The sequence below is a fragment of the Abramis brama genome (assembly GCF_963993115.1).
Source record: "Abramis brama genome assembly, chromosome: 12".
Classification (NCBI taxonomy): Eukaryota; Metazoa; Chordata; class Actinopteri; order Cypriniformes; family Leuciscidae; genus Abramis; species Abramis brama.
Genome location: NC_139974.1, coordinates 25,773,409 through 25,794,573, shown reverse-complemented (window position 1 = coordinate 25,794,573; position 21,165 = coordinate 25,773,409). Strand labels below are relative to the sequence as shown.

At 36.5% G+C, this 21,165-nt stretch overlaps 1 protein-coding gene across 31 annotated transcripts in view; it reads left to right on the top strand.

Annotated features, from left to right (window-relative positions):
- rims2b (regulating synaptic membrane exocytosis 2b) overlaps positions 1-20,823 on the top strand; it is a 167,831-nt gene extending 147,008 nt beyond the window's left edge. For 30 of the 31 annotated variants that reach the window (XM_084130384.1, XM_084130402.1, XM_084130391.1 and 27 more), the window contains 6 exons: positions 1,421-1,608; positions 16,791-16,932; positions 17,112-17,224; positions 19,371-19,472; positions 19,587-19,726; positions 20,335-20,703. In XM_084130384.1, the coding sequence (XP_083986510.1) occupies positions 1,421-1,608; positions 16,791-16,932; positions 17,112-17,224; positions 19,371-19,472; positions 19,587-19,726; positions 20,335-20,541 (892 nt within the window). In that variant the 3' untranslated portion in view covers positions 20,542-20,703. Of the gene's footprint in view, positions 1-1,420; positions 1,609-16,790; positions 16,933-17,111; positions 17,225-19,370; positions 19,473-19,586; positions 19,727-20,334 lie in introns of all 31 variants that reach the window. The other variant, XM_084130401.1, reaches the window with a different exon arrangement.
- The last annotated feature ends 342 nt before the right edge of the window (positions 20,824-21,165 follow it).

Sequence of the window (21,165 nt, the reverse complement as noted above, 5' to 3'; positions counted from 1 at the left end):
TAGTAGTGCTTCGCCTGTGCTTCACCCCAATATAGTCCTAAACTAAGCTAGCGGTGGCGCTTCCAAACTAAAACAATGCATGCACTGAGACAAAATTGCGTTTGCCCACTTATCTAAATGTAGGAAAGACGGTGAATAAGCCCTATTTCAAAAAACGGTGGAGTGTTCCTTTAAAATAGTCTGTTATTTAAATTGTGAATAAATTATACACAGAAAGCGATCAAAGAATGTTCCCTTTATAATCGCAGTAGCTGTCAATCACACAGCTTGAGTTTATCAGTGACTGAGTTCTGGACTCTCGCCACACTTTCTACATTGCTTAATGAATCTCTTATTTTCATTGTGTTTGAACTGTTAGTTATGATGAAAGCATTTGTGAGAGTGCAGAGTTGCATCGACTAGATCACTGCATTCATGCACTCCACAGACATATCTCTCATCGGCTACAATACTCATCACTGCAACATTTCATGCAATGGGAGTAGATCAAAATATAATGCTATAATCAACACTTTTCATGATTAGGTAATCTTGCCAGCTGTAATAGTAAAAAAGTAGTAAAAGATTTCGAGAGAGTTCCTCATGTAATACTTATTTCATATGCAAAGATGTTAGCCAATCACAGCAGTTGGCGTTTACATTCGTCTCACAGCAGACACACCCCTTCCAACAGAGCTTTCAAATCAGAGGGCTAACATCAGGATGGAAAATGGCCTTTTATTTCTAAACTATGATCTTTGAAAAATCATACTATATAAACAATATAATCAGGAAACATTATAAAATCATAAAATGCAGTTTATGACCCCTTTAAAAAACATTTAGTTTTTTGCAAACAACAATAGTTTGCAAGAGCACAAAACACAATGAGGCTGTGAAAGTAGACTAGTGAGTACTTATCTGTTCAGCATGAAGACGTTTAATGTCCCAGACAACCTCTGTAGTTCTATTTAGACACTTGTTAGCAACCACCTTTTTCAAGACAATTAAAAGTTTTTTTTTGTTTTTTTTAAAGGGGGTATTACCGATATATTTTATGTTGTAGAATAAATATGAAAATAACCACAGAACTTATTTCAGGCTTTTAACCAAAAACCCATTCAAATCCCCAATGACTTCAGTCCGATGGAACTGGAAGTGCTAAATTGCAACTTGTTTCCGGGTTTTGGCCTACGAAAAATATGTCATCCCTGCAGCACTGTATAGCTGCTGGTCATGTTGATGCTCCCCGGAGATGTCATACACTGTGGCTGTTATACCAGTGTGACTGTCCTTCACCTTTGACCCTGCTCCTAAATCCTATAGCTTAAGCCTGTCCCTTCCTCTCTCTTCCTGTCCCTGTCCTCCTCTCCTTCCCTGTTCCTATATCACCTCCTTCTGATATTGCTGACAGTGAGTTTACATCTAAAATGAAACACAGGGCTCAGACGGCCACCCCTGGCTCCGTCATCACCAAGAGTTCCAGTGTGGGTGGAGACATGTGCTCGCTGGGCAGGAATGACGATGAGGACGATGACAAGAAGAGGCGCTCCAGCTTCGGGGCGAAGATGGCCGCCATGGTGGGACTGGGAAAAAAGAGTCAAAGTACCTCACAACTGGACCCAGAGGGTGAGTGAGCTGTGCTAGTACATTAACCCAAGATAATGATGAACTTTCCAACACTTTACACTACCGTTCAAAAGTTTGGGGTCAGTAAAAATTTTGGTAACACTTTATAATAGCTGCACACTATTAATCATTAGTAAACAGTCATCATTTATAAAGCATTAATAGACATTAATAAGCAGTTTATAAATACAGCTGTAAATGATTTATTCTTGATTTATAAGCATATCTATAATGTGTTTAATAAAACTTTATTAATGATTTATCATTTCTAAATGAAGTATTGCAGTATTTACAAACCAGTTATTTAGGAGTTGTCAGTGTTTCATAGGATCACTTATAAAGTAAATGATTAATAAACTATTAAAATGTACATTCATACATCTTATTATTCAGACATAGTAATAGTACTGTAATTCATGGTTAATTCAGGTAGTTATAAAGCATTTAGTAGTGGTCAGTTATCTATTTTTGTGAGCTCATTAAAGTGAGGACTATTTATGCCTTGTAAAGCAATTTACAAAGGAGATTTAAAGGCTCGGTTATCTTCTAAACAGAAAAAGTTAACAAACACAACACAGTGATACAGAACCTAGACATATTTAAGATGTATGAATGCACATTTAAATAGTTTATTAATCATTTACTTAAACTTTCTAAGTGATCTTATGAACCACTGACAACTCCTAAATAACTGCTACTGGTTAATAACTGGTTTGAAAATAAAACAAGTTTCATTTAGAAATGATAAATTGATCAAGTATGAAAATACACTTATTAAACACATTATAGATATGCTTATAAATCAAGAATAAGCATGTATAGGTGTATTTATAAACTGCTTATTAATGTCTATTAATGTTTTATAAATGATGAATTAACTGTTTATCAATGCTTAGCTAATGATTACCAATTTACCCAATTTTTTATTGTTTTTGAAAAAAGTCTCTTATGCTCACCAAGGCTGAATTTATGTGATCAAATTTTGTAAAAACAATAATTTTGTGAAATATTAATACAATTTAAAATACTGTTTTCTCTTCTTATAATTTACTTAATGTAATTTATTCCTGTGACAGAAAAGCTGTCAATGTAAATTTTCAGCAGTCAATACTCCAGTCATTTATATATATATTTAAAATCTTACTGACCCTAAACTTGATTGTATATACTCCTTTGCACTTCCTGGTAGTGTTTTGGAAGATTTTTATTGCATTCTACTTTTTAATGTAGTTCTCGCCCAGCTTTTAAATTTTTGCCCTCCATTCATTTTACAATGAATAAGGATGCATGGTTGATACTATGTTTTGCTGCTGACCTAAATAACAGATAGAGAGAAGATCCAAGATTGTTTGGATGAGGTATTTTGCGGAGCATTCAGTTCAAATGTAAATGCAGGTCATAAAGTCACAAGTAACATATATGCACAGATTCAACCTGTAAAAACAGCCCAATTTTCTAAAATGTGATTTGTCTATTTCTGTCAGTGTGAGTTAGTCAGGGTGTTGTGTTAATACTGCATTTATCAGCACGATGGCTTCGAGCAGAACCTCTCACATTCTGCTCTTCAGATAGATGTGGAGGAAACGTGAAGGTGTTTTTCTAGGCCACTGTGTTTGTTATTGTGGAGACGAACTGGGTTTTGCCGACTCAAGTCGATATTCAGACCACAATGTGGCAGCTGCACTAGTGGCTGCATCATCATTGAGTGCACGTCAATATTTCACTAAGTGCTTTGTGAGTGATGACCACAACAGACGGCTCTGGAGGAAAAACCAGGCTGAACTCCATCAAGGGCTGTCTTTATGCAACAATACATTGGTCATACTTGAGGTCCACGCAATTTAAGGATACACATTGAGACTTGTTGATTTAACATTTTAGTGACTTTTTATTTTATTAAACTTTATAGTAAACCTGTGCTTAAAGGGATAGTTTAGGGGTAGTTTCTTCTTCTTCTGTTAAACACAAAATAAGATATTTTAAAGAACGTTGGTAACTAGACAGTTGACAGTAGCCATTGACTTCCATAGTTGAAAAAAAAATACAATGGAAGTCAATGGCTACCGTCAACCGATACATACTCATACAAACTCATACAGGTTTAGAGCAACTTGAGGGTGAGTAAGTGATGACCAAATTTTAATTTCTAGGTGAACGATTCCTTTAAGCGAGACACTACAGGTGAATAGGGTACATTTTTAACTAGCAGATATCACCATGAAACTTTCCTAGTTGATTACCTACATTAAGATGAGAAAAAAATGTATTACAAGTTTTCTGTAATTTAATGTTTAAATATGCAAATTAGGCATTATCTAATTAAATCTGAGTATTGGATAAAGCCAAGTTCAAAATTCTTTTTTCATTGTGTTCACATATTAGATGGGGGAAAAAAATTACAGAGGGATTTATGGATATCTACTTTTGTTATCCTGTAAATCAGAATATACTGTCAATAGCCTTAAAAAATTATTTTCGCCATGTTTTTTGGAATAAAATGTTATATAAATCAGGCTAGGAATAATATATTTACAAATCCCTCTGTAAATGTCTTCATAATATAACTAGGTACAAGACTGGAAAGTTTGGTGTATATAGGTGCTACTGAAGTGGAGATTTCGGACTTGGAGTATGAGAGAAAAGTCATTTTGAGAAAACGGGCTTTAAAAATGTATATCAGCCAATGAGATTGCGCATTTAGAGTTAAATCCCCCCTTTTACTTTCACGATTGGTTGCTGATAAAAAGGAAATGACCATATTTGGATCCGACAGCATTGTACAGGAGAGAGAGAGCTTTCTAACGGTGTATGTGATGACAGGGTGCAGGCAGCGATCGCGGAGCAGCATGTTGATTTAGAACGGCAACTTTTGTTAAATTTATGAGAAATCTACAGACGCAAACAGACAAAGTGTAGTAAAATAAAGACCTAAATGTGTATTTCGGACTTTTTTTCACCACAAGTCTGAAAGAAGACAAATATCCCAAAATCTCAAAATTGACCAGTGAAAAAAAAAACAGCCGTGTCTCGCCTTAATTCGTCCTAGGGCTGTTTGATTAATACAATTTTTGTTTAAATTAGATTTTGGCTTCCAACGATTATGAAAACGCGATAATCGAGATACAATTATTATTGTGCCGCATGCTATTACAGTGGTGCGTTTTCGCTCCTCCTTAAAACTTAATGTCAAAATCAGTAAAATCATTTAACGTGGCTTTTAAAACCAGGGTACACACTGTGTGATTTATAATAGTCCTCAATCTGTGACATGTTCGGTGACGGTGAGCTGCATTAACATGTGGGATTGAAATGGTGGCCAACAAACAAAAACAATCTCTAGCGTTAATTGTAATCATGGCTTGTCTTGAAAAGACAAATGGGAAAAAAAGACAATGTCTGTGTAACAAGTGGTGGTTTGTTGTTGTTGCACTAATTGCATCATAAGGTTATGTGCAAAATACCGTGGTATTTTAGGTTTAGGTTACAGTGCACACCCGGCTTAAGACGAAGTGAAACACAGACAAGCAAAAAGTATACTTTGAGCTTCGGGGTGCATGCCTAAACATTCATAAACACAAAAAGGCAGAGGCTTGGCTGGTATACATGTACACACATTTGGTTATGTGAATGTAGAAAACAGTTGGGAAAAAATAAGATGTGTATCAGTATATTGGATCCGTGCATTAGGTCTTAAATTGACAGCCTAATAAACCTGCTGCTGTCTGTGTTATTAATGTTAATCAAACAACAAAACAAGAAAAACACTCGCTGCTCCTACCCTCTTGAAAATAAATGTTATTTACTGCCATCTGTGGTTCCATGAAGAACCTTTTAAAGGGGTGGTAGATTATGATTTCACTTTTCTAACTTTAGTTAGTGTGTAATGTTGCTGTTTGAGCATAAACAACATCTGCAAAGTTACAATACTCAAAGTTCAAAGCAAAGGAAGATATTTTCTTTTAAAGAAATTGCTTTTTAAAGGTCCCGTATTATGCCCCTTTTCACAAGATGTAAAATAAGTCTCTGATGTCCCCAGAGTGTGCATGTGAAGTTTCAGCTCAAAATACCCAACAGATCATTTTTTACAGCATGTTTAAATTGTCATTTTTTGGGGCTCAGAAAAACGCGCTGTTTTAGTGTGTGCCCTTTAAATGCAAATAAGCTGCTGCTGGACGGCCCAGGGGGCGGAGCTTCATGAGCTCGCGCTCAGTCTCTCAGGACAATTTCATCTCACGGAATGATGATAATATCAGAAACTCTCAGTAACGGTGTTCATTTCGAGTCGGACAATAATGCCTACAGAGTCAGAGTGCTGTATAGAGATGAAACAGGTATAGTTTAGTAGTTTAATTACGGTTATTATAACGTATTTGTCATCTGCTTGTATGTATCCATTATTTATTAATAGCCTACAAGTCTGCTGTCTGAATGATGATCAAACATATACTGATGAGTTTAATAAAGTTTATTGTACATCACACAAAAGATGAAGTGTCAGTTTTACTTCAGAAAATCACCGTAAGAGCTGAGTAAACACAGTAAGTTATAAGTGCGCAAGTACATAAACGTATTTCGGTAGAGTTGAGGGAGCATTCCTGTGGGCGGAGGTTAGTCAAAAAACGGTTCTAGTGACGTCATTAAAGAAGGAAGTCGAGGGATGTAGTCCAAACGGGCCGTTCGTTGTAGGCAACTTCTGTTAAATAAAATATCTCGCTTGCCATTGAACTTTGAGCGTTATAATTTTACAGATATTATTTATGCTCTAACAGCAACATTACACACTAACTAAAGTTTGAAACATGGGATCACGAAGAACGGGACCTTTAAGGGCTACAACAAACGGCTGGTAGGGACTACACAACATTCCTCCCGGGTTAGTGACATCTCACACCCTAGAATTTACATAAACCCCACCCCCGGGAACATGATATATAGATTATCATGACAGAATATGACTAGAATATAACTACACATAAGATACATAAATTCATCAACTAACCATTTAGAAATGTCCTGTTGCACTCTAAATGTTGTCACTACTTCTTGAGTCTCTCCATCATTATCTGACTCCAGTTTGGACATAAAAGAATCAAAGTTTTTGAAATTTTCAGTGCATGTCTGCGTGAGGTAAAAGGACACAAGCTGTTGAAGCTCCGCCCTCTGTGCCGGGAGCAGCAGCTCATTTGCATTTAAAGGGACAGACACAAAAACGGTGCGTTTTTGCTCACCCTCAAAAAGTGACAATTTTAACATGCTATATAACAATATCTGTGGGGTATTTTGAGCTAAGACTTCACATACACACTCTGGGGACATCAGAGACTTATTTTACATCTTGTGAAAAGGGCATTATACCACCCTTTTAACATCCATCTCTGCGCAAAATATTCTTTATAGTGGAAAATGGCACTAGATTTTTTTTAATCTTATTTACAATAAGAAAGAACTGTTCACTGAAAGGTTCTTTGTGGAACCAAAAATGCCTCTATGACATCACTGCAAACCCCCCCGAAAAAAAAACAACCTTTGGAACCTTGATTTTTAAAAGTATACCTTTGATCTTTCTGAATCCATCCATGTAGAAGTCAGACTTTCCATTTTGCTTTTGTAACAGCAAGACGTGTTATTTTCATATTGTTCCACACTGTTATGCAAGAGGTCCCTTTGAGCATACAGCTCAGCCATTCAAATCAATCAGGATCATTATTACTGATCATCTAAATGGATGGAGATCCATTTGGACCATGCAGTGCTGCTGGCACAAATTCTGAATAGTCTGAATAGGTCTGTATTCATTCATTATACAGCCATGTGTAATACAGGCTTAATCAATGCCAGTGGAAATTCATGCAAAAGTCATGTGGTGCAACTAACATGGACAAACCCACCCCCACCCCCCCCCCAAAAAAATAAAATAAAACAGGAAGTGATTTAATTGAGAAAGCACCTGCAAAGCCCCATGGTCAGTAAGTTTCCTTATAATATCAGATAATTTGACCTTTTTATTGCAAAGCAAGGTTAGTTTAGGTTGCAAAATTCACATGGTGTGACTCCTCAAAACGTAATATCTGTAAATGAATGATTCATGAAATGTAAAAAGTCGATTTAATTAATTAATTTTTTTAATGATTAAGATGGTTATGTTGTCATCATTTACTCACTCTCATGTCACTCCAAACCTGTATGACTTTCTAGAGCTATTTTAGTAACCTACAAATTAAAATACTACTAAACACTAATACAGTTTTAAAGGAAATATTTTACGTTAAAAAAATTACTTAAAAAAAAATCCTTTAACATCCTACAATGACCTCCTTCTCTTATTCTGAGAAACAAAACACTTTGTCACTCACTTTATCAATGATGGAAGTCATGACCTAATGAATAGCCCATCTGAACACACACATGCAGTGATATGAGCTAGCTTTGAGGAAGTCCATGTCCCTCTCTACAGCTCACAGGTAGGATTCAGAGGTCCTACTGGTTAAATCGTGCCTCACACCCCACTCTGCCTCATAAAGACCTGCTGGGATGGGATGGATTGAATCGGATGCTCCACGTGGTTATACTGTGAGATCGTTAGTCTATGATAAGACACACTGGTCAAAGCTTCTCTTTAGATAAAGCAGTTTGCCACATGCAAGTATGTACATTTCCCTCACAGATGTCCCGTTGCTGTCTGTTGAGGAAAAACTGTTGGGTTTAAAAGAGCTTTGCTGCTGGAGGCCAATCCTTCAGCGCTTGTGTTGATTTGACTGGTGAGTTGACATAACTGATGCAAAAGGGCATTATTTCACTTGAGTGATCTCATCTGTGTTGGCAAGAACTCAAACGTTCCTCTGGCTTTGTGTATTCAGTATGTACAGTGGGACCACAGGCTTGCAAAAAAAGAAGTGCACTTAATTGTAGTGAATGTGCTTTTGTAGTGTACTTAAAATCTTAAAAATATAAAAGGCCAGGCCACTCAAGAGTACTTAAAGAGAGTACACTTTCATGACTACAAAAAGTGCACTTTGAAATAATGTCAAATTAAGTTTTACTTTAAATACATTTTAAACCATTAAGTTTTATTAATCTTTTGTCATGCATTAAAGTACACTTATGTTGATGTGTTGACTAACATACTAAAGCACATGTAAAGTACTTGATTATAATTTTAACCATAGTGTTATTCAATATTAAATTTGAGTTAGTTAATATTTTAAATGAACTAAATTGCAACTTCATCATTTCAAATATGTAATTACATGAATAGAAATTACATTAAAGGCACAATATGTAACTTTTTTGCTTTAAAATTAGCAAAAATCACTATATCTATGTTATATATTTTTTTTAGTTGTGTACTTACATTATCCCGACTGTTTCCAACAACTTTCAAACCAGGAGAAATTTTAATTTAATTTTTAGACACGGCACGTTTCTTTATTTCCGTTTTGTCGCAGTCAATGGCGTCATATCCGGGTTTCCGTCTATTGTTTCCGCCTATGGTTTCCGCTCGTACTGCCATGGTAACCAGAGCTATGAGCAGAGCCCTCTGATTAACCAAAGCGACAGACGCAGACAACTGTGGAGTTCGTAATGTCTATTTGCACGCTGTTGTTGTTTCGTTCAAACATTACGGACCATGGCAAGCAGGCTTTGGATAAAAAAGGAGAACTAAAACGAGAATCAATATCAGCGCGGTGTTTTCGAGATGCCTAGAGCTCCCATAGACAGTATATAAACGAGAGCTCCACGTCCGAGACTTCGACCGCTTCTACATGTACTTTATTAAACAGGTGAGCACATTTACATAAAACTAATCAATGTTATATAGTTCAACAATGATAAAATGTTAAAATACGATCTGTATGTTATTCTAATGTTGATCTAGCTTACTGCTAGTCTCATACAGACAAACTAACACATACATTTCAACACATTTAAATGCAGTTTAGTGTGCTAGTGTAGGCTAATGTTAGACCAATGAAACAGCGCTGCGTTACCTCACAAGTTTAATTTGTCTAATAAACTGACCTGTGAGTTGTAATTCTGCACTTGCGTGTAGTTCGGTAGAATGAAATGTCCATATTCCTTTTATATCTGCGGGACTCGCGTCACGTGTGGAGCTGATAGCTGTCTCTTAGCAATCCCGAACTGCTTCATATCACAGTCATGATAAAAGCATCAATGTATTCAGTCAACCATAAACATTATTAGATCGGTCGGCTTGACGTTGACGACAACATCCATAATTCTTAGCATGTGTTGCGTCATCAAACTACGCCTTTGTTATTGTAAAGAGGTTAGCGACCCCTAGTGGAGAAAAATTCCATACTGTGGCTTTAAAGTAAACATTATATTCAGTTCCCACTTTATTATTTTTCTCTTAAAGTATATTTTTTTCATACTAATTTTTTTTAAGTATGCTTAAGTGCACTAAGTTGTTGAAAAAGAAGATGTTGAGAAATTTTGATAACGTTTTTTTATTGTTATTTATTATTATTATTATTATTTTAATTATTTATTTTATTATTTTAATTATTTGTTTATTTTTGTTAATTTTTTGTTTATACAATGGAAGTCAGTAGTCACCAAAACTGTTTGGTTACAATCAATCTTTAAAATTCTTCTTTTGTGTTCAGGAAAACATAAATCTAGCTCTAAAAGTATAGTGTTTAAGAAAGCTATACATGTTCTACTATATGATTGTCGTACATCCACCAAGATCCCCTTAAATAGGTTGAGGATATTTTTGTGGCGCAGTAATGATTCACTCTCCCGCTGTACAGATTGACATGTTTCCATACTTAACAGGCTCATTCTCACACCCGATGCTTGTTCCTCACGTATTTAAAGATCGTCTCCTTTCTATTTCCTGCCGGATCAGTCATATACAGCTAAAAACAAACCTCCTCCTCACTCCTGATTTTCACACACAGACACACACACACACAGTCTGGAGGAGGATACACTGGCTGTGTACGTCAGTATGGCATGATGTAAAACTCTGCTGTTCATATGTCTCTTGAGTGGCACCTAACGATGTATGTATATTACCCTAAAAATAAAACCACAAAGAATAGAAAAACTGTTTTGTATTACGTTCTTAATTAAATATTAAAGTGCTTAACATGAGCTGTATGATTTAAAGCAACATTCATGGACAAATGCTTATAAATTTTTTTTTTTTTTAGCAAACCGTACTAACAATAATTTTCTGACCAGGCCATTGGCTTTTTTCATCCTGTCCAGTTTATCATTGGTTGTGATATTGCAGTGTGTTTGTTTCAGGGGTCATTAGTTCAGTCAGGTAGTGAGGACTGTTGTTAATGGATCACACTGTTTTTCTTCAGAAGGATAACATGCTGTTTCTAAGAGCTATTTACATTTAAAGCTACATTACAATAAAGCTACCAGAATATACTAATAGTCTGGACATAAAACACTGCACAATAATCATATCTGGTGTGTATATACGTTTGTAAAGTGTAGTTTTTCCTTGTAATTGGAGACGCATAGTTACACCGTCACTGATTTGTTCACATTGTTCCGCTTTGTCTAACTGTTAGAGTGATTATTTCTTCCTTGATAGTAACAGCACAGTCTTGTGATCTGTGGGTAGAGCTTCTGAAAAATAAGATCTAATGATGACAAGGACATTAAACCGAGGTGTATGATTCAGCATGTGGCAACATCCAACACACACACCACTAGAAAGTTACAAACCACTTTTCCAGTGATTAGTGTTGTAGCGCATTGATCGTTGTTTGTCAAAGTCACATTTGTGTTATTTTTTTCTTGACAAACGAGTGGAGGTAAACGACAAAGAGAGTTGGCTCTCTCTCGTAGCGCTGGCAAGTCTGATTCATTTTAGTGTATTTGTTTGTCCTGAACAGGCCTCTCTCATATGTAGTTTTTGGTAAGTCAGTTTGTTAAGATGGTTCTGATATTAAACATATTGTTAAAAAATAATAATAATAATATTAATAATGTAGCTTGACAAATAACAAAAGTGGCTTTGAAAGGAAAAACCGGATACTCTACATCTGCACTGTTATACACCACAAAAATAGGGCACATCAGTAGAGTTTGCCTTTAGCATTTTTATTTTTGGGGGCTCAGCTAGAATATTTTAAATTTACAGTACTTGTGCAAGGGTTAAAAGGCAGCATCATTTTGTCCACCTACCTTTTAAAACAGCCTGTAGAGCTGGGCGTGCCTATGGTATAATAGGTTATAATCAAGCCTTTAACCTGAAATTGCCCTAAAATGTTCTCTAAGCAGATCATTAGGGTTTGGAACTGATAAATGAAAAACAGGACCATGAAAACTTTCCCAAAGCTCTTTGCTCAGTAGCAGAGACTTTCTAAACACCCTGTCAAAGGCTGTTTTACAGGATTGTGTAAACCACTTGTTGTGGAATAATGGACTTGCATTTACGGTCTGTGTGGTCCAGGTGTTAATAACATGCTGACCGCTCACAACGTCCATCTGTTTCTGTGGAGAAGAGGTTAGGGGTCATAGGGTCAACACAAGTCAATATCTCAGCACATGATATGATGGTAAAGAGCCATTTCAACACCTGGTTGTTATTCAAGAGACTGTACTTAATGGAACATTAAAGCTCTCCTGAGTGTGTTATTCATTCTAAATGAATGACATTGTGGAATATTCCATTCATGTGTTACAAGGAATTATTTCAGGTTTATTTTAGTCTATCTTCAGTCTAAATATATATATATATATATATATATATATATATATATATATATATATATATATATATATATATATATATATATTTATTTATTCAGCAAGGATGTATTAAATTGATCAAAAGTGAATAAACATTTCACTTGAAAAAACATTTGAGCTGCAAATCAGCATATTAGAATGATTTCTGAAGGATCATGTGACACTGAAGACTGGAAAACTTCCTCCTTAATAGCTGCACCATGGTTTTTGAAGATTTCTTTGACGCCTTTAGTACACAGAATGAGTCAGCGAAATAACGAAAATCACGCCCAACGCACTTAAATTTCACAAAGTACTCAAAACAACTTACAAAAGGTAACTCTCAAAATGTCATTATCGACTGTAAAGTGGTTTGACGGTACTTTAATTACAAAGATATTCAAAATCTAGCGTTAGCGGAGAGGAGCTCAGAAAAAAAGCGACTACTCCATGATCTGCGCGCATGCCCTCTGAGACAGTGAATTAAACCAGCATCATTTAGTTTGTTACGACACGCTTAGACCACACAGTGAGTCTAATGTCAGATCTGAGTCTTCTGTCTGCACTATTGCAATATTAGTGTTTAATATAAACTGCACATTTATTAGCCAATGGTTTGCATTACAGATCTCAACAACCCAGTTATTTTTAGTGCTTAGATGGTATTTTAAGTTCATTGGATTGTGTACTTAAAAATAAATGACACAAGTGAAACGTGCTGGGAAGTTATGCTCTGTTAGACTTTATGTGCGCTACACTATTTGTGTTACTGTCAGACATGGTGAGGTTTGAGCGTAGATATGAGTCACAACTGTATTCTTCAGACTTTAATAGGAAGGTTTGAGACGTTACTATTTTAAGCCAGTATGCAGTGATGATTTCAACACACCCACAATAAGATATTTATAACTTACAGAAGTGTAGATTAGATGTCACATTTAAATTAAAGGTCTTGTCTTCATTAAGGTGCATGCCGTTTCTATTTGCCTAAAACCCCATAATGAATGGAATTGCCAGGCTTTAGATTGTTGTCTCAGTTCTGTTACAAAACCAAGCTGCTAGTTTTCACTTTGTTAATGATAAGGCTTACTGAATAGAACATTGCAGTTTTTGCAATTCTTGTAACAGGTTGTAATATTGCAGTGTGTTTGTTTCATGGGTTTTAAGGTCATTAGTTCAGTCAGGTAGTGAGTACCTGTTGTCACACTGTTTTTCTTCAGAAAGATAACATGCTGTTGCTTGGAGCTATTTACATTTGAAGCTACATTACATTAAAGCTACCAGAATATACTAATAGTCTGGAAATTAAACACAACTGCACATCTGCACATATTGGGTGTGTATATACATTTGTAAAGTGTGTTTTTAAAAGTTGTGATCACTGTTTCTATGGATGTTGTGTGTCAGATTATTTGTCCACATTGTGCCACTTTGCTAACTATTAGAGTGATTATGGTTCTGTCACGAGTATCTAAGTTATCTTTCACAGTCGTATATATCTTAAGTGAACGTAAACAGCAGGGAGAAAATCTGATGTGTGTCAGTATATTGAATCTGTGCATTAGGTGACAGCAGCTTACCTTAATGTTAAACAACAAAAGAGAAATAAATCACACACTGCTCTTTACTGAAAAACTTCAGTAGCATCAATGCATATTGAATTCATAAAGTGAAGTTTGCTTCATAAAGCTATGCAGTTTTATTTTTACATTTGACTATTCAGTTTCTTACTGTTAAATAGACCTAGCTGAAAAATTAAAGCACTGCTTATTTAATTTGTATATTATATCGTATTTGTCCTTTTATGTGCCATACTTTGTTACCTTGTCAAGCTACTCCTTTTTGGGGTTTTTTGTTTGTTTGTTTTTTTCATTAGTTTAGCTGTACCTCTCAGTGGCTTGCAATAAACCGACATGAAAAATCATCTTGATCAGATCGTGGAACATGAAAAATTATGATATTTTTTCAATATCCCAAACCTCTACTTTGAAAGATGAGGTTTACCCAAGGGGAGTGGTTTAATGAAGAACAATAGAAAAAATAATTAACAATTTAACGAAGATCGCTGATGGTAGAAGGTCTGGACCTTTTTTTGCAGCCTCTTTTGGTCAAGAACCACACAGTTATATGTGAAGAACAGCTTGACTGGCAAATCGTAAATACTTGACTGTTAAATCGATCAGTTATGTTATGTGAGTTATGTGAGATACTGTACACTAACATTCAAAGTTTGTGGTCAGTATAAGGTTTTAATGTTCTTGAAAGAAATCTCTTACCAAGGCTGCATTTATTTTATCAAAAGTACAGTAAAAACAGTAATATTGTAAAATATTATTACAATTTAAAATAACTGTTTTCTATGTTGATGCATTTTAAAATGTAATTTATTCCTGTGATGGTAAAGCTGAATTTTCATCAGTCATTACCCCAGTCTTAGTGTCACATGATACTTCGGGAATGATTCTAATATGCTGATTTGCTGCTCAAGAAACATTTCTTCTTTTTATCAGTTGAAAAAAGTTGCTTTAATCTTTTTGTAGAAAACGTGATGGAATTTGTATTATTCTTTGATATAGAAAGTTCAAAAGAACAACATTAATTTGAAATAGTTTTTTGTAACAATGTAAAAGTCTTTACTGTTACTTGCTGAATAAAAGTATTCATTTCTTTCAAAACAAGAATATCTTACTGGGTAGACTAATAACAAATGTGTCCTTAGTCTCAGAAGTGATGTTAAATCAGGTAACCAATCTTATTAGTTTGACAAAGTGTTTTCCATCATCGGCAAGGGACCACAGGCATCATCTGCATTTTAAGGTACAGTAGATTGACCATGTCTTCGTCCATCTGTTGTTTCTGTTCACTCTGCTGTACAGCTGCGTGCACAATACAATGCGACATAAAAAGCAGTGATGTATCATTTCAATGGAAAATGTAGCTTGTTGCTGGAAAAGCTGCATGAGAACAGCTGTTTGTGTAGTGACTGATGAAGCTGCAGTCAGAAGGCCAGTCATGTGCGTGTTTTTGTGTTCAGTCATATCTCTAGGCAGAGCTCTGTCTCTTGGAGAAGCGTTTTAGGGGTCTCTTAGATTCTGTGCCTCTGATTGGCCACATCCTCTGTGAAACACGTGCACATGCTACCGTCTCCCCCTCCCACCCCTTTAGATGAGAAGTAACGCGCTGCAGAGAAGACAGTCAGACAGTCATCCTCACCGCATATCAACCTGAGAACTAATAAGACTCGCAGCTGCTATCGAACACAATCCTGCCAAACTTGTTTCTACAAAACCATCTCACGGCATCAGCAATACACATCTGCTACCCTTCTTCAGTGTCCTTAGAGGTGTTTGAGGGTGCCGGGTGGTAAAATGGGCAGACAAGGGCAGGATGGCAGCACCACTGTCCCCGGCATGCGGATACAGCGCTCACAGAGCCGGCTCAGCCTGTCTGCCTCCTTTGAGGCACTGGCTATCTATTTCCCCTGCATGAACTCCTTTGAAGAGGCAGACGGAGGTAAGAATGAAGTTACATATCAGGTGTGCTTCAGTGTCTTGTGTTTTTAAAAGCTTTATTTGTCAGCGCAAAATTTGTTTGTGAAGGGTTTGTGGCCATCGGAAAGCCAGAGAGACGTATATGAGTGATGCATGTTTGTGTCGATGGATGGATGGATGGATGGATGGATGTGTAAAAGCTGACTGGGGGACACAGGATTTCCTGCTGCTCAGAGTGGCAGACTGACGCCCCCTGCTGATCATAACATGTATTATTTTGTAATCTCATTCAGTAGTTGTAAAAAAAAAATGTTCTTAAGGGTGAAATGTATTATGTTTTCCGGTGCTAAAAAACTTTCTCCAACCCAGTTTGATGAGCAGACAACTATAAATAAACCATTTATGTTGCCTGAAGAGCATGAAAACTGTTGATCTGTGGTTCTTGAAGATTGAATGGTTGAGTTGAAGATTGAGTGGACTTCTGGCTCCACTCTTCTGGCATAAGTTTGGGATGGGGCTCCGAGTTTGCTCAACTAATGGCAGATGCATGTGGGTTTGCAGTGTTCTAGTTCAGACCAGCTCATACAAGTTGGAGTCCAGGCTGAAACCTGAGTAGGTTGAGTCTGAGTAAAGACAGAGACCTGAAGAGGCTCTGAACAATTCAGACAATGTAAATATTCTTTGGGGGGAATGAAGTCTGGTTTCACGTCAGTGTCATGCAAACAGCGCGCACACAGTTTGCTCCAGTCCAGAGATACACAATAGCTCAAAGCAGATCATATGCATGAGTTGAAGTTTTCATGACTGGGCTCGGTCCAAATCCATGTCAAGACCGAGTCCAAATGCTCAAAAGACCAAGACCACAAAACTACTCGAGATGGACTCAAAACACTGTGGGGTGGAACGGGCGGTCATAGTGTCACACATTTGTCTTATTTTCTCATCTTCCCTTCCCCTTGTTGTAATTCTCAGAGGAGGGTAAGAAAAAGAAGCCAGTGCGCCTGGCAATCCAGCGGAGTGTGGAGACGGGTTTAGCCGTTGAGATGAAGAGCAGGATGACACGGCAGCCCAGCCGAGAGACCACGGACGATGGTGAAAAGCCAAAACCTGGAAAGTAAGTGCTGTAAAAATCTATTTGAATATGATGGTCCACCACTCCATAAATCACATGATGTCATCACCACCATTGCTGGTTGGCTGGGTTTGCATCAGTGATGATATCTTTAAAGAAATGTCTTGCAAGAAGCCTTTAGCACTCAGTTTACTGATTTTCTGTCCATTATCTATTAATAGTCTAATCTTCCCTGGAGTGAAGATCTCATCAGACAGCCAGTTCACTGAGTTTTTGGATGGTCTTGGCCCAGCCCAGCTGGCAGGGAGACAGACATTGGCCACACCTCCAATGGGTTAGTATCATGGGTCTCTATTTTATTATTTTGTTAATATGAACAACTCTCTCTGGAGTTATATAAGACACTGTCAAACTACTTTTGACAAACATTTAGCGTATGCGTACAGCCGAACAGATATCCTTCTTGGCATTCTATATAGTATTTATAATATACAAAGTATACAAGAATAATTGGGCTATGCGCATACAGTATGTGTACTATGATGAGATTTACATTATGCGAACTGTATGCTTTGCATATGCGTAAATATCAGAGTATATGTTGGGCTTAAAGGAATAGTTAACCCAAAAATGAAAATTATCCCATAATTTACTCACCCTAAAGCCATCCTAGCTGTTTATGACTTTCTTCTTTCAGCCGAACACAATCGAAGTTATATTCAATAAAACTTTGTTTGTGTTTGGCTGAAAGAAGAAAGTCATAAACACCTAGAATGGCTTGAGGGTGAGTAAATTACGGTATAATATTCATTTTTTTAACAGAAATGAATCCTTTAAAGGAATAGTTCATCCACAAAAAAAAAGGTCAACAGTTACTCAATATCTCAAACTTAATATGATTTGTTATTCTTTGGTTAATCTTTGAAACACAAATGAAGAGATTTTTAATGAAAATGAGAGGTTTCTGATCCCTCCATTGAAATTTGTGGTAACCAAAGCTTAGAAGATCCAAAAGGTCATGAAGTCGTTATAAAATGATGAGCGTTTTAATCCAAGTCTTGTGAAGAGGCATGGTCGCTTTATATTCAGAACATATTTAAGATATTTAAATGATTATTTAATGTAATTTAACTTTTATTCACATACAGTATGTTTCACAAGTTATGGGGCGAACGTATCAGATCATTTTCGCGAGTAGCCGTTAAACAGCTCAAAAGGAGATTGCAAGAAAAGTATCATAACTATCGATATGATTCTTAAAAATCACATTCACATAATCAAATTTAGTAATCAAAACCCTATGTAAGCATTTGTTTTTTTATGTAACGAAGACTCCCTAGTAAGAGCTGTGCGAGTAAAACCTCACTCCCTTGTAAATACATTTCCTCTTAACTGATGTTGGCCGACAGGATTTGTGTTTTACCATTCTTATTGATACTTAAAAATAAAGGGGTAGACTATTATGGTCAAGCATTTGGTTTAATAAATAATGGCAAGTTACAACATTACAAAACATTTTTTACATTCCAGTAGAGCCTCCATTGCGCTGTGAAAACTTTCTGAAGGTGCTCAATGTATCTGTTAAAGCAGTTTTTGTCAGGCTTTCAAGGTTAACATGAAGTCTCAGAACAGTATCAGGATACTTATTTATTAAAAAACGAGTTCGATTGCAAATAAACAAGCTCTGTATCTCCTCAGCCCAGGCTCCTGTTCCACTCAAATTCGTTTCTATAAAGTTGGCAAGGGCACTTTGCCTTTGCTTACTCTGTTTAAAACACTTATTATCAGGCAAGCCAGCACTCTTTGTATGAAAGATCGGTGATTTACACCTTTGTATTGGCCACCCCCACCGTGAAGCTTACTGAACTGTTCCAACCATATGTGTTAGCAGGCGATCGAGCGCCTGAGGCTGACTACTAAAAATAAAGAGAAGTTGCATACGAACAATTCAGACTTAAATTGTTAAAGCGTGTAGATAATGAAGGAATTAAATCATTTACATGCTGCAGTATTTTTTTTTCATAAATGTTTAATATTTGTTAAATAGTGGACATTGGTGAAATAAGGTGGACCGATGCCTACTCTCAAATTACAGCATTTTACAATACATGGGATAAAAATAATTTGACAATTAAGATTAGTTAAATGTGATTTATTGTCAGCCAACAGTTTCATGAAAACAAAATCCATTCATAAATAAAATAACCAATGAACAGAATAAGAATAATTAACGAAGATAAATAATCATAGGCGGAGCTCCGTAATAATAGCATATTGGCGATTTGGCATTCGGTAGAGGGACAGGAACCTCTCAGGTTTCATTAAAAATAAAGTAAAACCTGAATTATGACAGAATTGTGTGGTGAAATATTCCTTTAATATTCAAAATGATTTGTCCATAGCATTGTAATAACACTGTGTTACCTTTCATCAAATCGTTTTTTGTCTGCTCTAAGAGTTTGGATGTGGTTTCTCCACAGGTGACATCCAGATTGGTATGGTACACAGGAAAGAAAGGCTGGATGTTGAAGTTATTCGGGCTCGAGGCCTTGTGGGCAAACCAGGGAACAAACAGACCCCAGGTACACCTCATTACTCAATCTGATTGTTGTGACACAATACCGCTTTTTAATAGTCCTGTTCTTGGACTATTTTGTGAGGTTTATATGTAAATCCCTGCAATCTTCCATTTGCAGCACCTTATGTAAAAGTATATCTGCTGGACAATGGGAAATGCATCAACAAAAAGAAAACGCGGACAGCAAGAAAAACTCTGGATCCTCTTTATCAACAGCAGCTTCAGTTTGAGGAGAACCCTGAGGGGAAGGTTTTACAGGTAACACCATCAGAGCTGCATCTTATTTTCTCACTTTACTAAGTATGAACAACATGTAAGGCAAAAAAGTATGGTAGAGAGTGTGTACTTGATAGTGTCGCGAAAGACAAATTGTTATGAAAATAATGTCACAAAAAACATAATGGTCCAAAAATAGGCATCATTTTCGTTATGCCAAATATAATTTCTTTCCTAATGTTTTCTTTTGATTTTGGAATTAAATTTGACCAAGACATGTTTTCACCACATTTATGTTTTATAGTATTTATTAACATTTTAAATTGGTTGTTAGTTATTTTTACATTTCCAGTTTTCATTTGAATTTTAGTTGAATTTTTAGTAAATTTGTTATTTTCATTTTTATTTAGCTTTAATTTATTTTTATTTCAGTTTTAATAATTTTAATACTTCAAATTATTTTATTTTAGTTGTTTGCCAAGTTTCTCATTTTAATTTAACTTTTTCATCTAATATTTATATTTTATTTTATTTCAGCTTTTTTTTTCAAATCACAATTTTGTTTTAAATAGTTTTAGTTTTAGTTCATGATAATGCACCACATCGCCGGAAACTCTTTGACTAATCATGTCTTTCTTTTCTTTCTACAGATTATTGTTTGGGGGGACTATGGACGCATGGACCACAAGTCCTTCATGGGAGCCGCCCAGATCCTGTTAGACGATTTAGAGCTGACCAACATGGTGATTGGCTGGTACAAGCTCTTCCCTCCCACCTCATTGGTGGACCCAACCTTGGCACCTTTAAGTAGTAAACCTCCAGATTCAGGCCTGGACAGTTCCAACGTTCGGTCGTAGCGGCACGAGGAGGTGAGCGGTAGAGAGCGGCGTGAGTAGCTCCAGCACTGACAGAGAGGAGAGGGTCTCGACGGGTCACGTCCTGGTTACACTGCATGCTTGATGTTGTGTCCTCTGAGCCCGTGCAACAAGAGGCAAAGAAAAGGCCTGCATCCTTCTGCCAAAAAAAAAAAAATGAAAAGAAACTTGTATGCTGCTGTCGCACACAGGAAAAGAACGCCACAGGAAGTCTCTCCATTCAGCTGAAGAGATGCAGCCAGGGATTCGGCAGAGTCTGACTGTTAACAGTAGAAAAAGGAAGACACTGTTTTGCTCTGGCTGTTTACTCTCTGTTGTATGCAAAGAGATGTCAGTGTTCCTTACCTAGAACTTGATGCGTTGTAGCCATTACCATAAGCCAAGCTGTCAAAAGAAGATCTATGAAGAGAGAAGCATTTGGCTAAAATGGAATAGGAAAGGGTAACCTAGGAGAGATGACGTTCTTATGGAAATCACCCTACATCAAGCCCGATCTTCAAAGTTCGGTGATGAGGAAATGGATACGGCCAGAGATCCTGTTTGATTCAGGAAACAACACAATTCTGAAAAAATAAACACAAATAAATAATGGACCTTTTTGTGCTC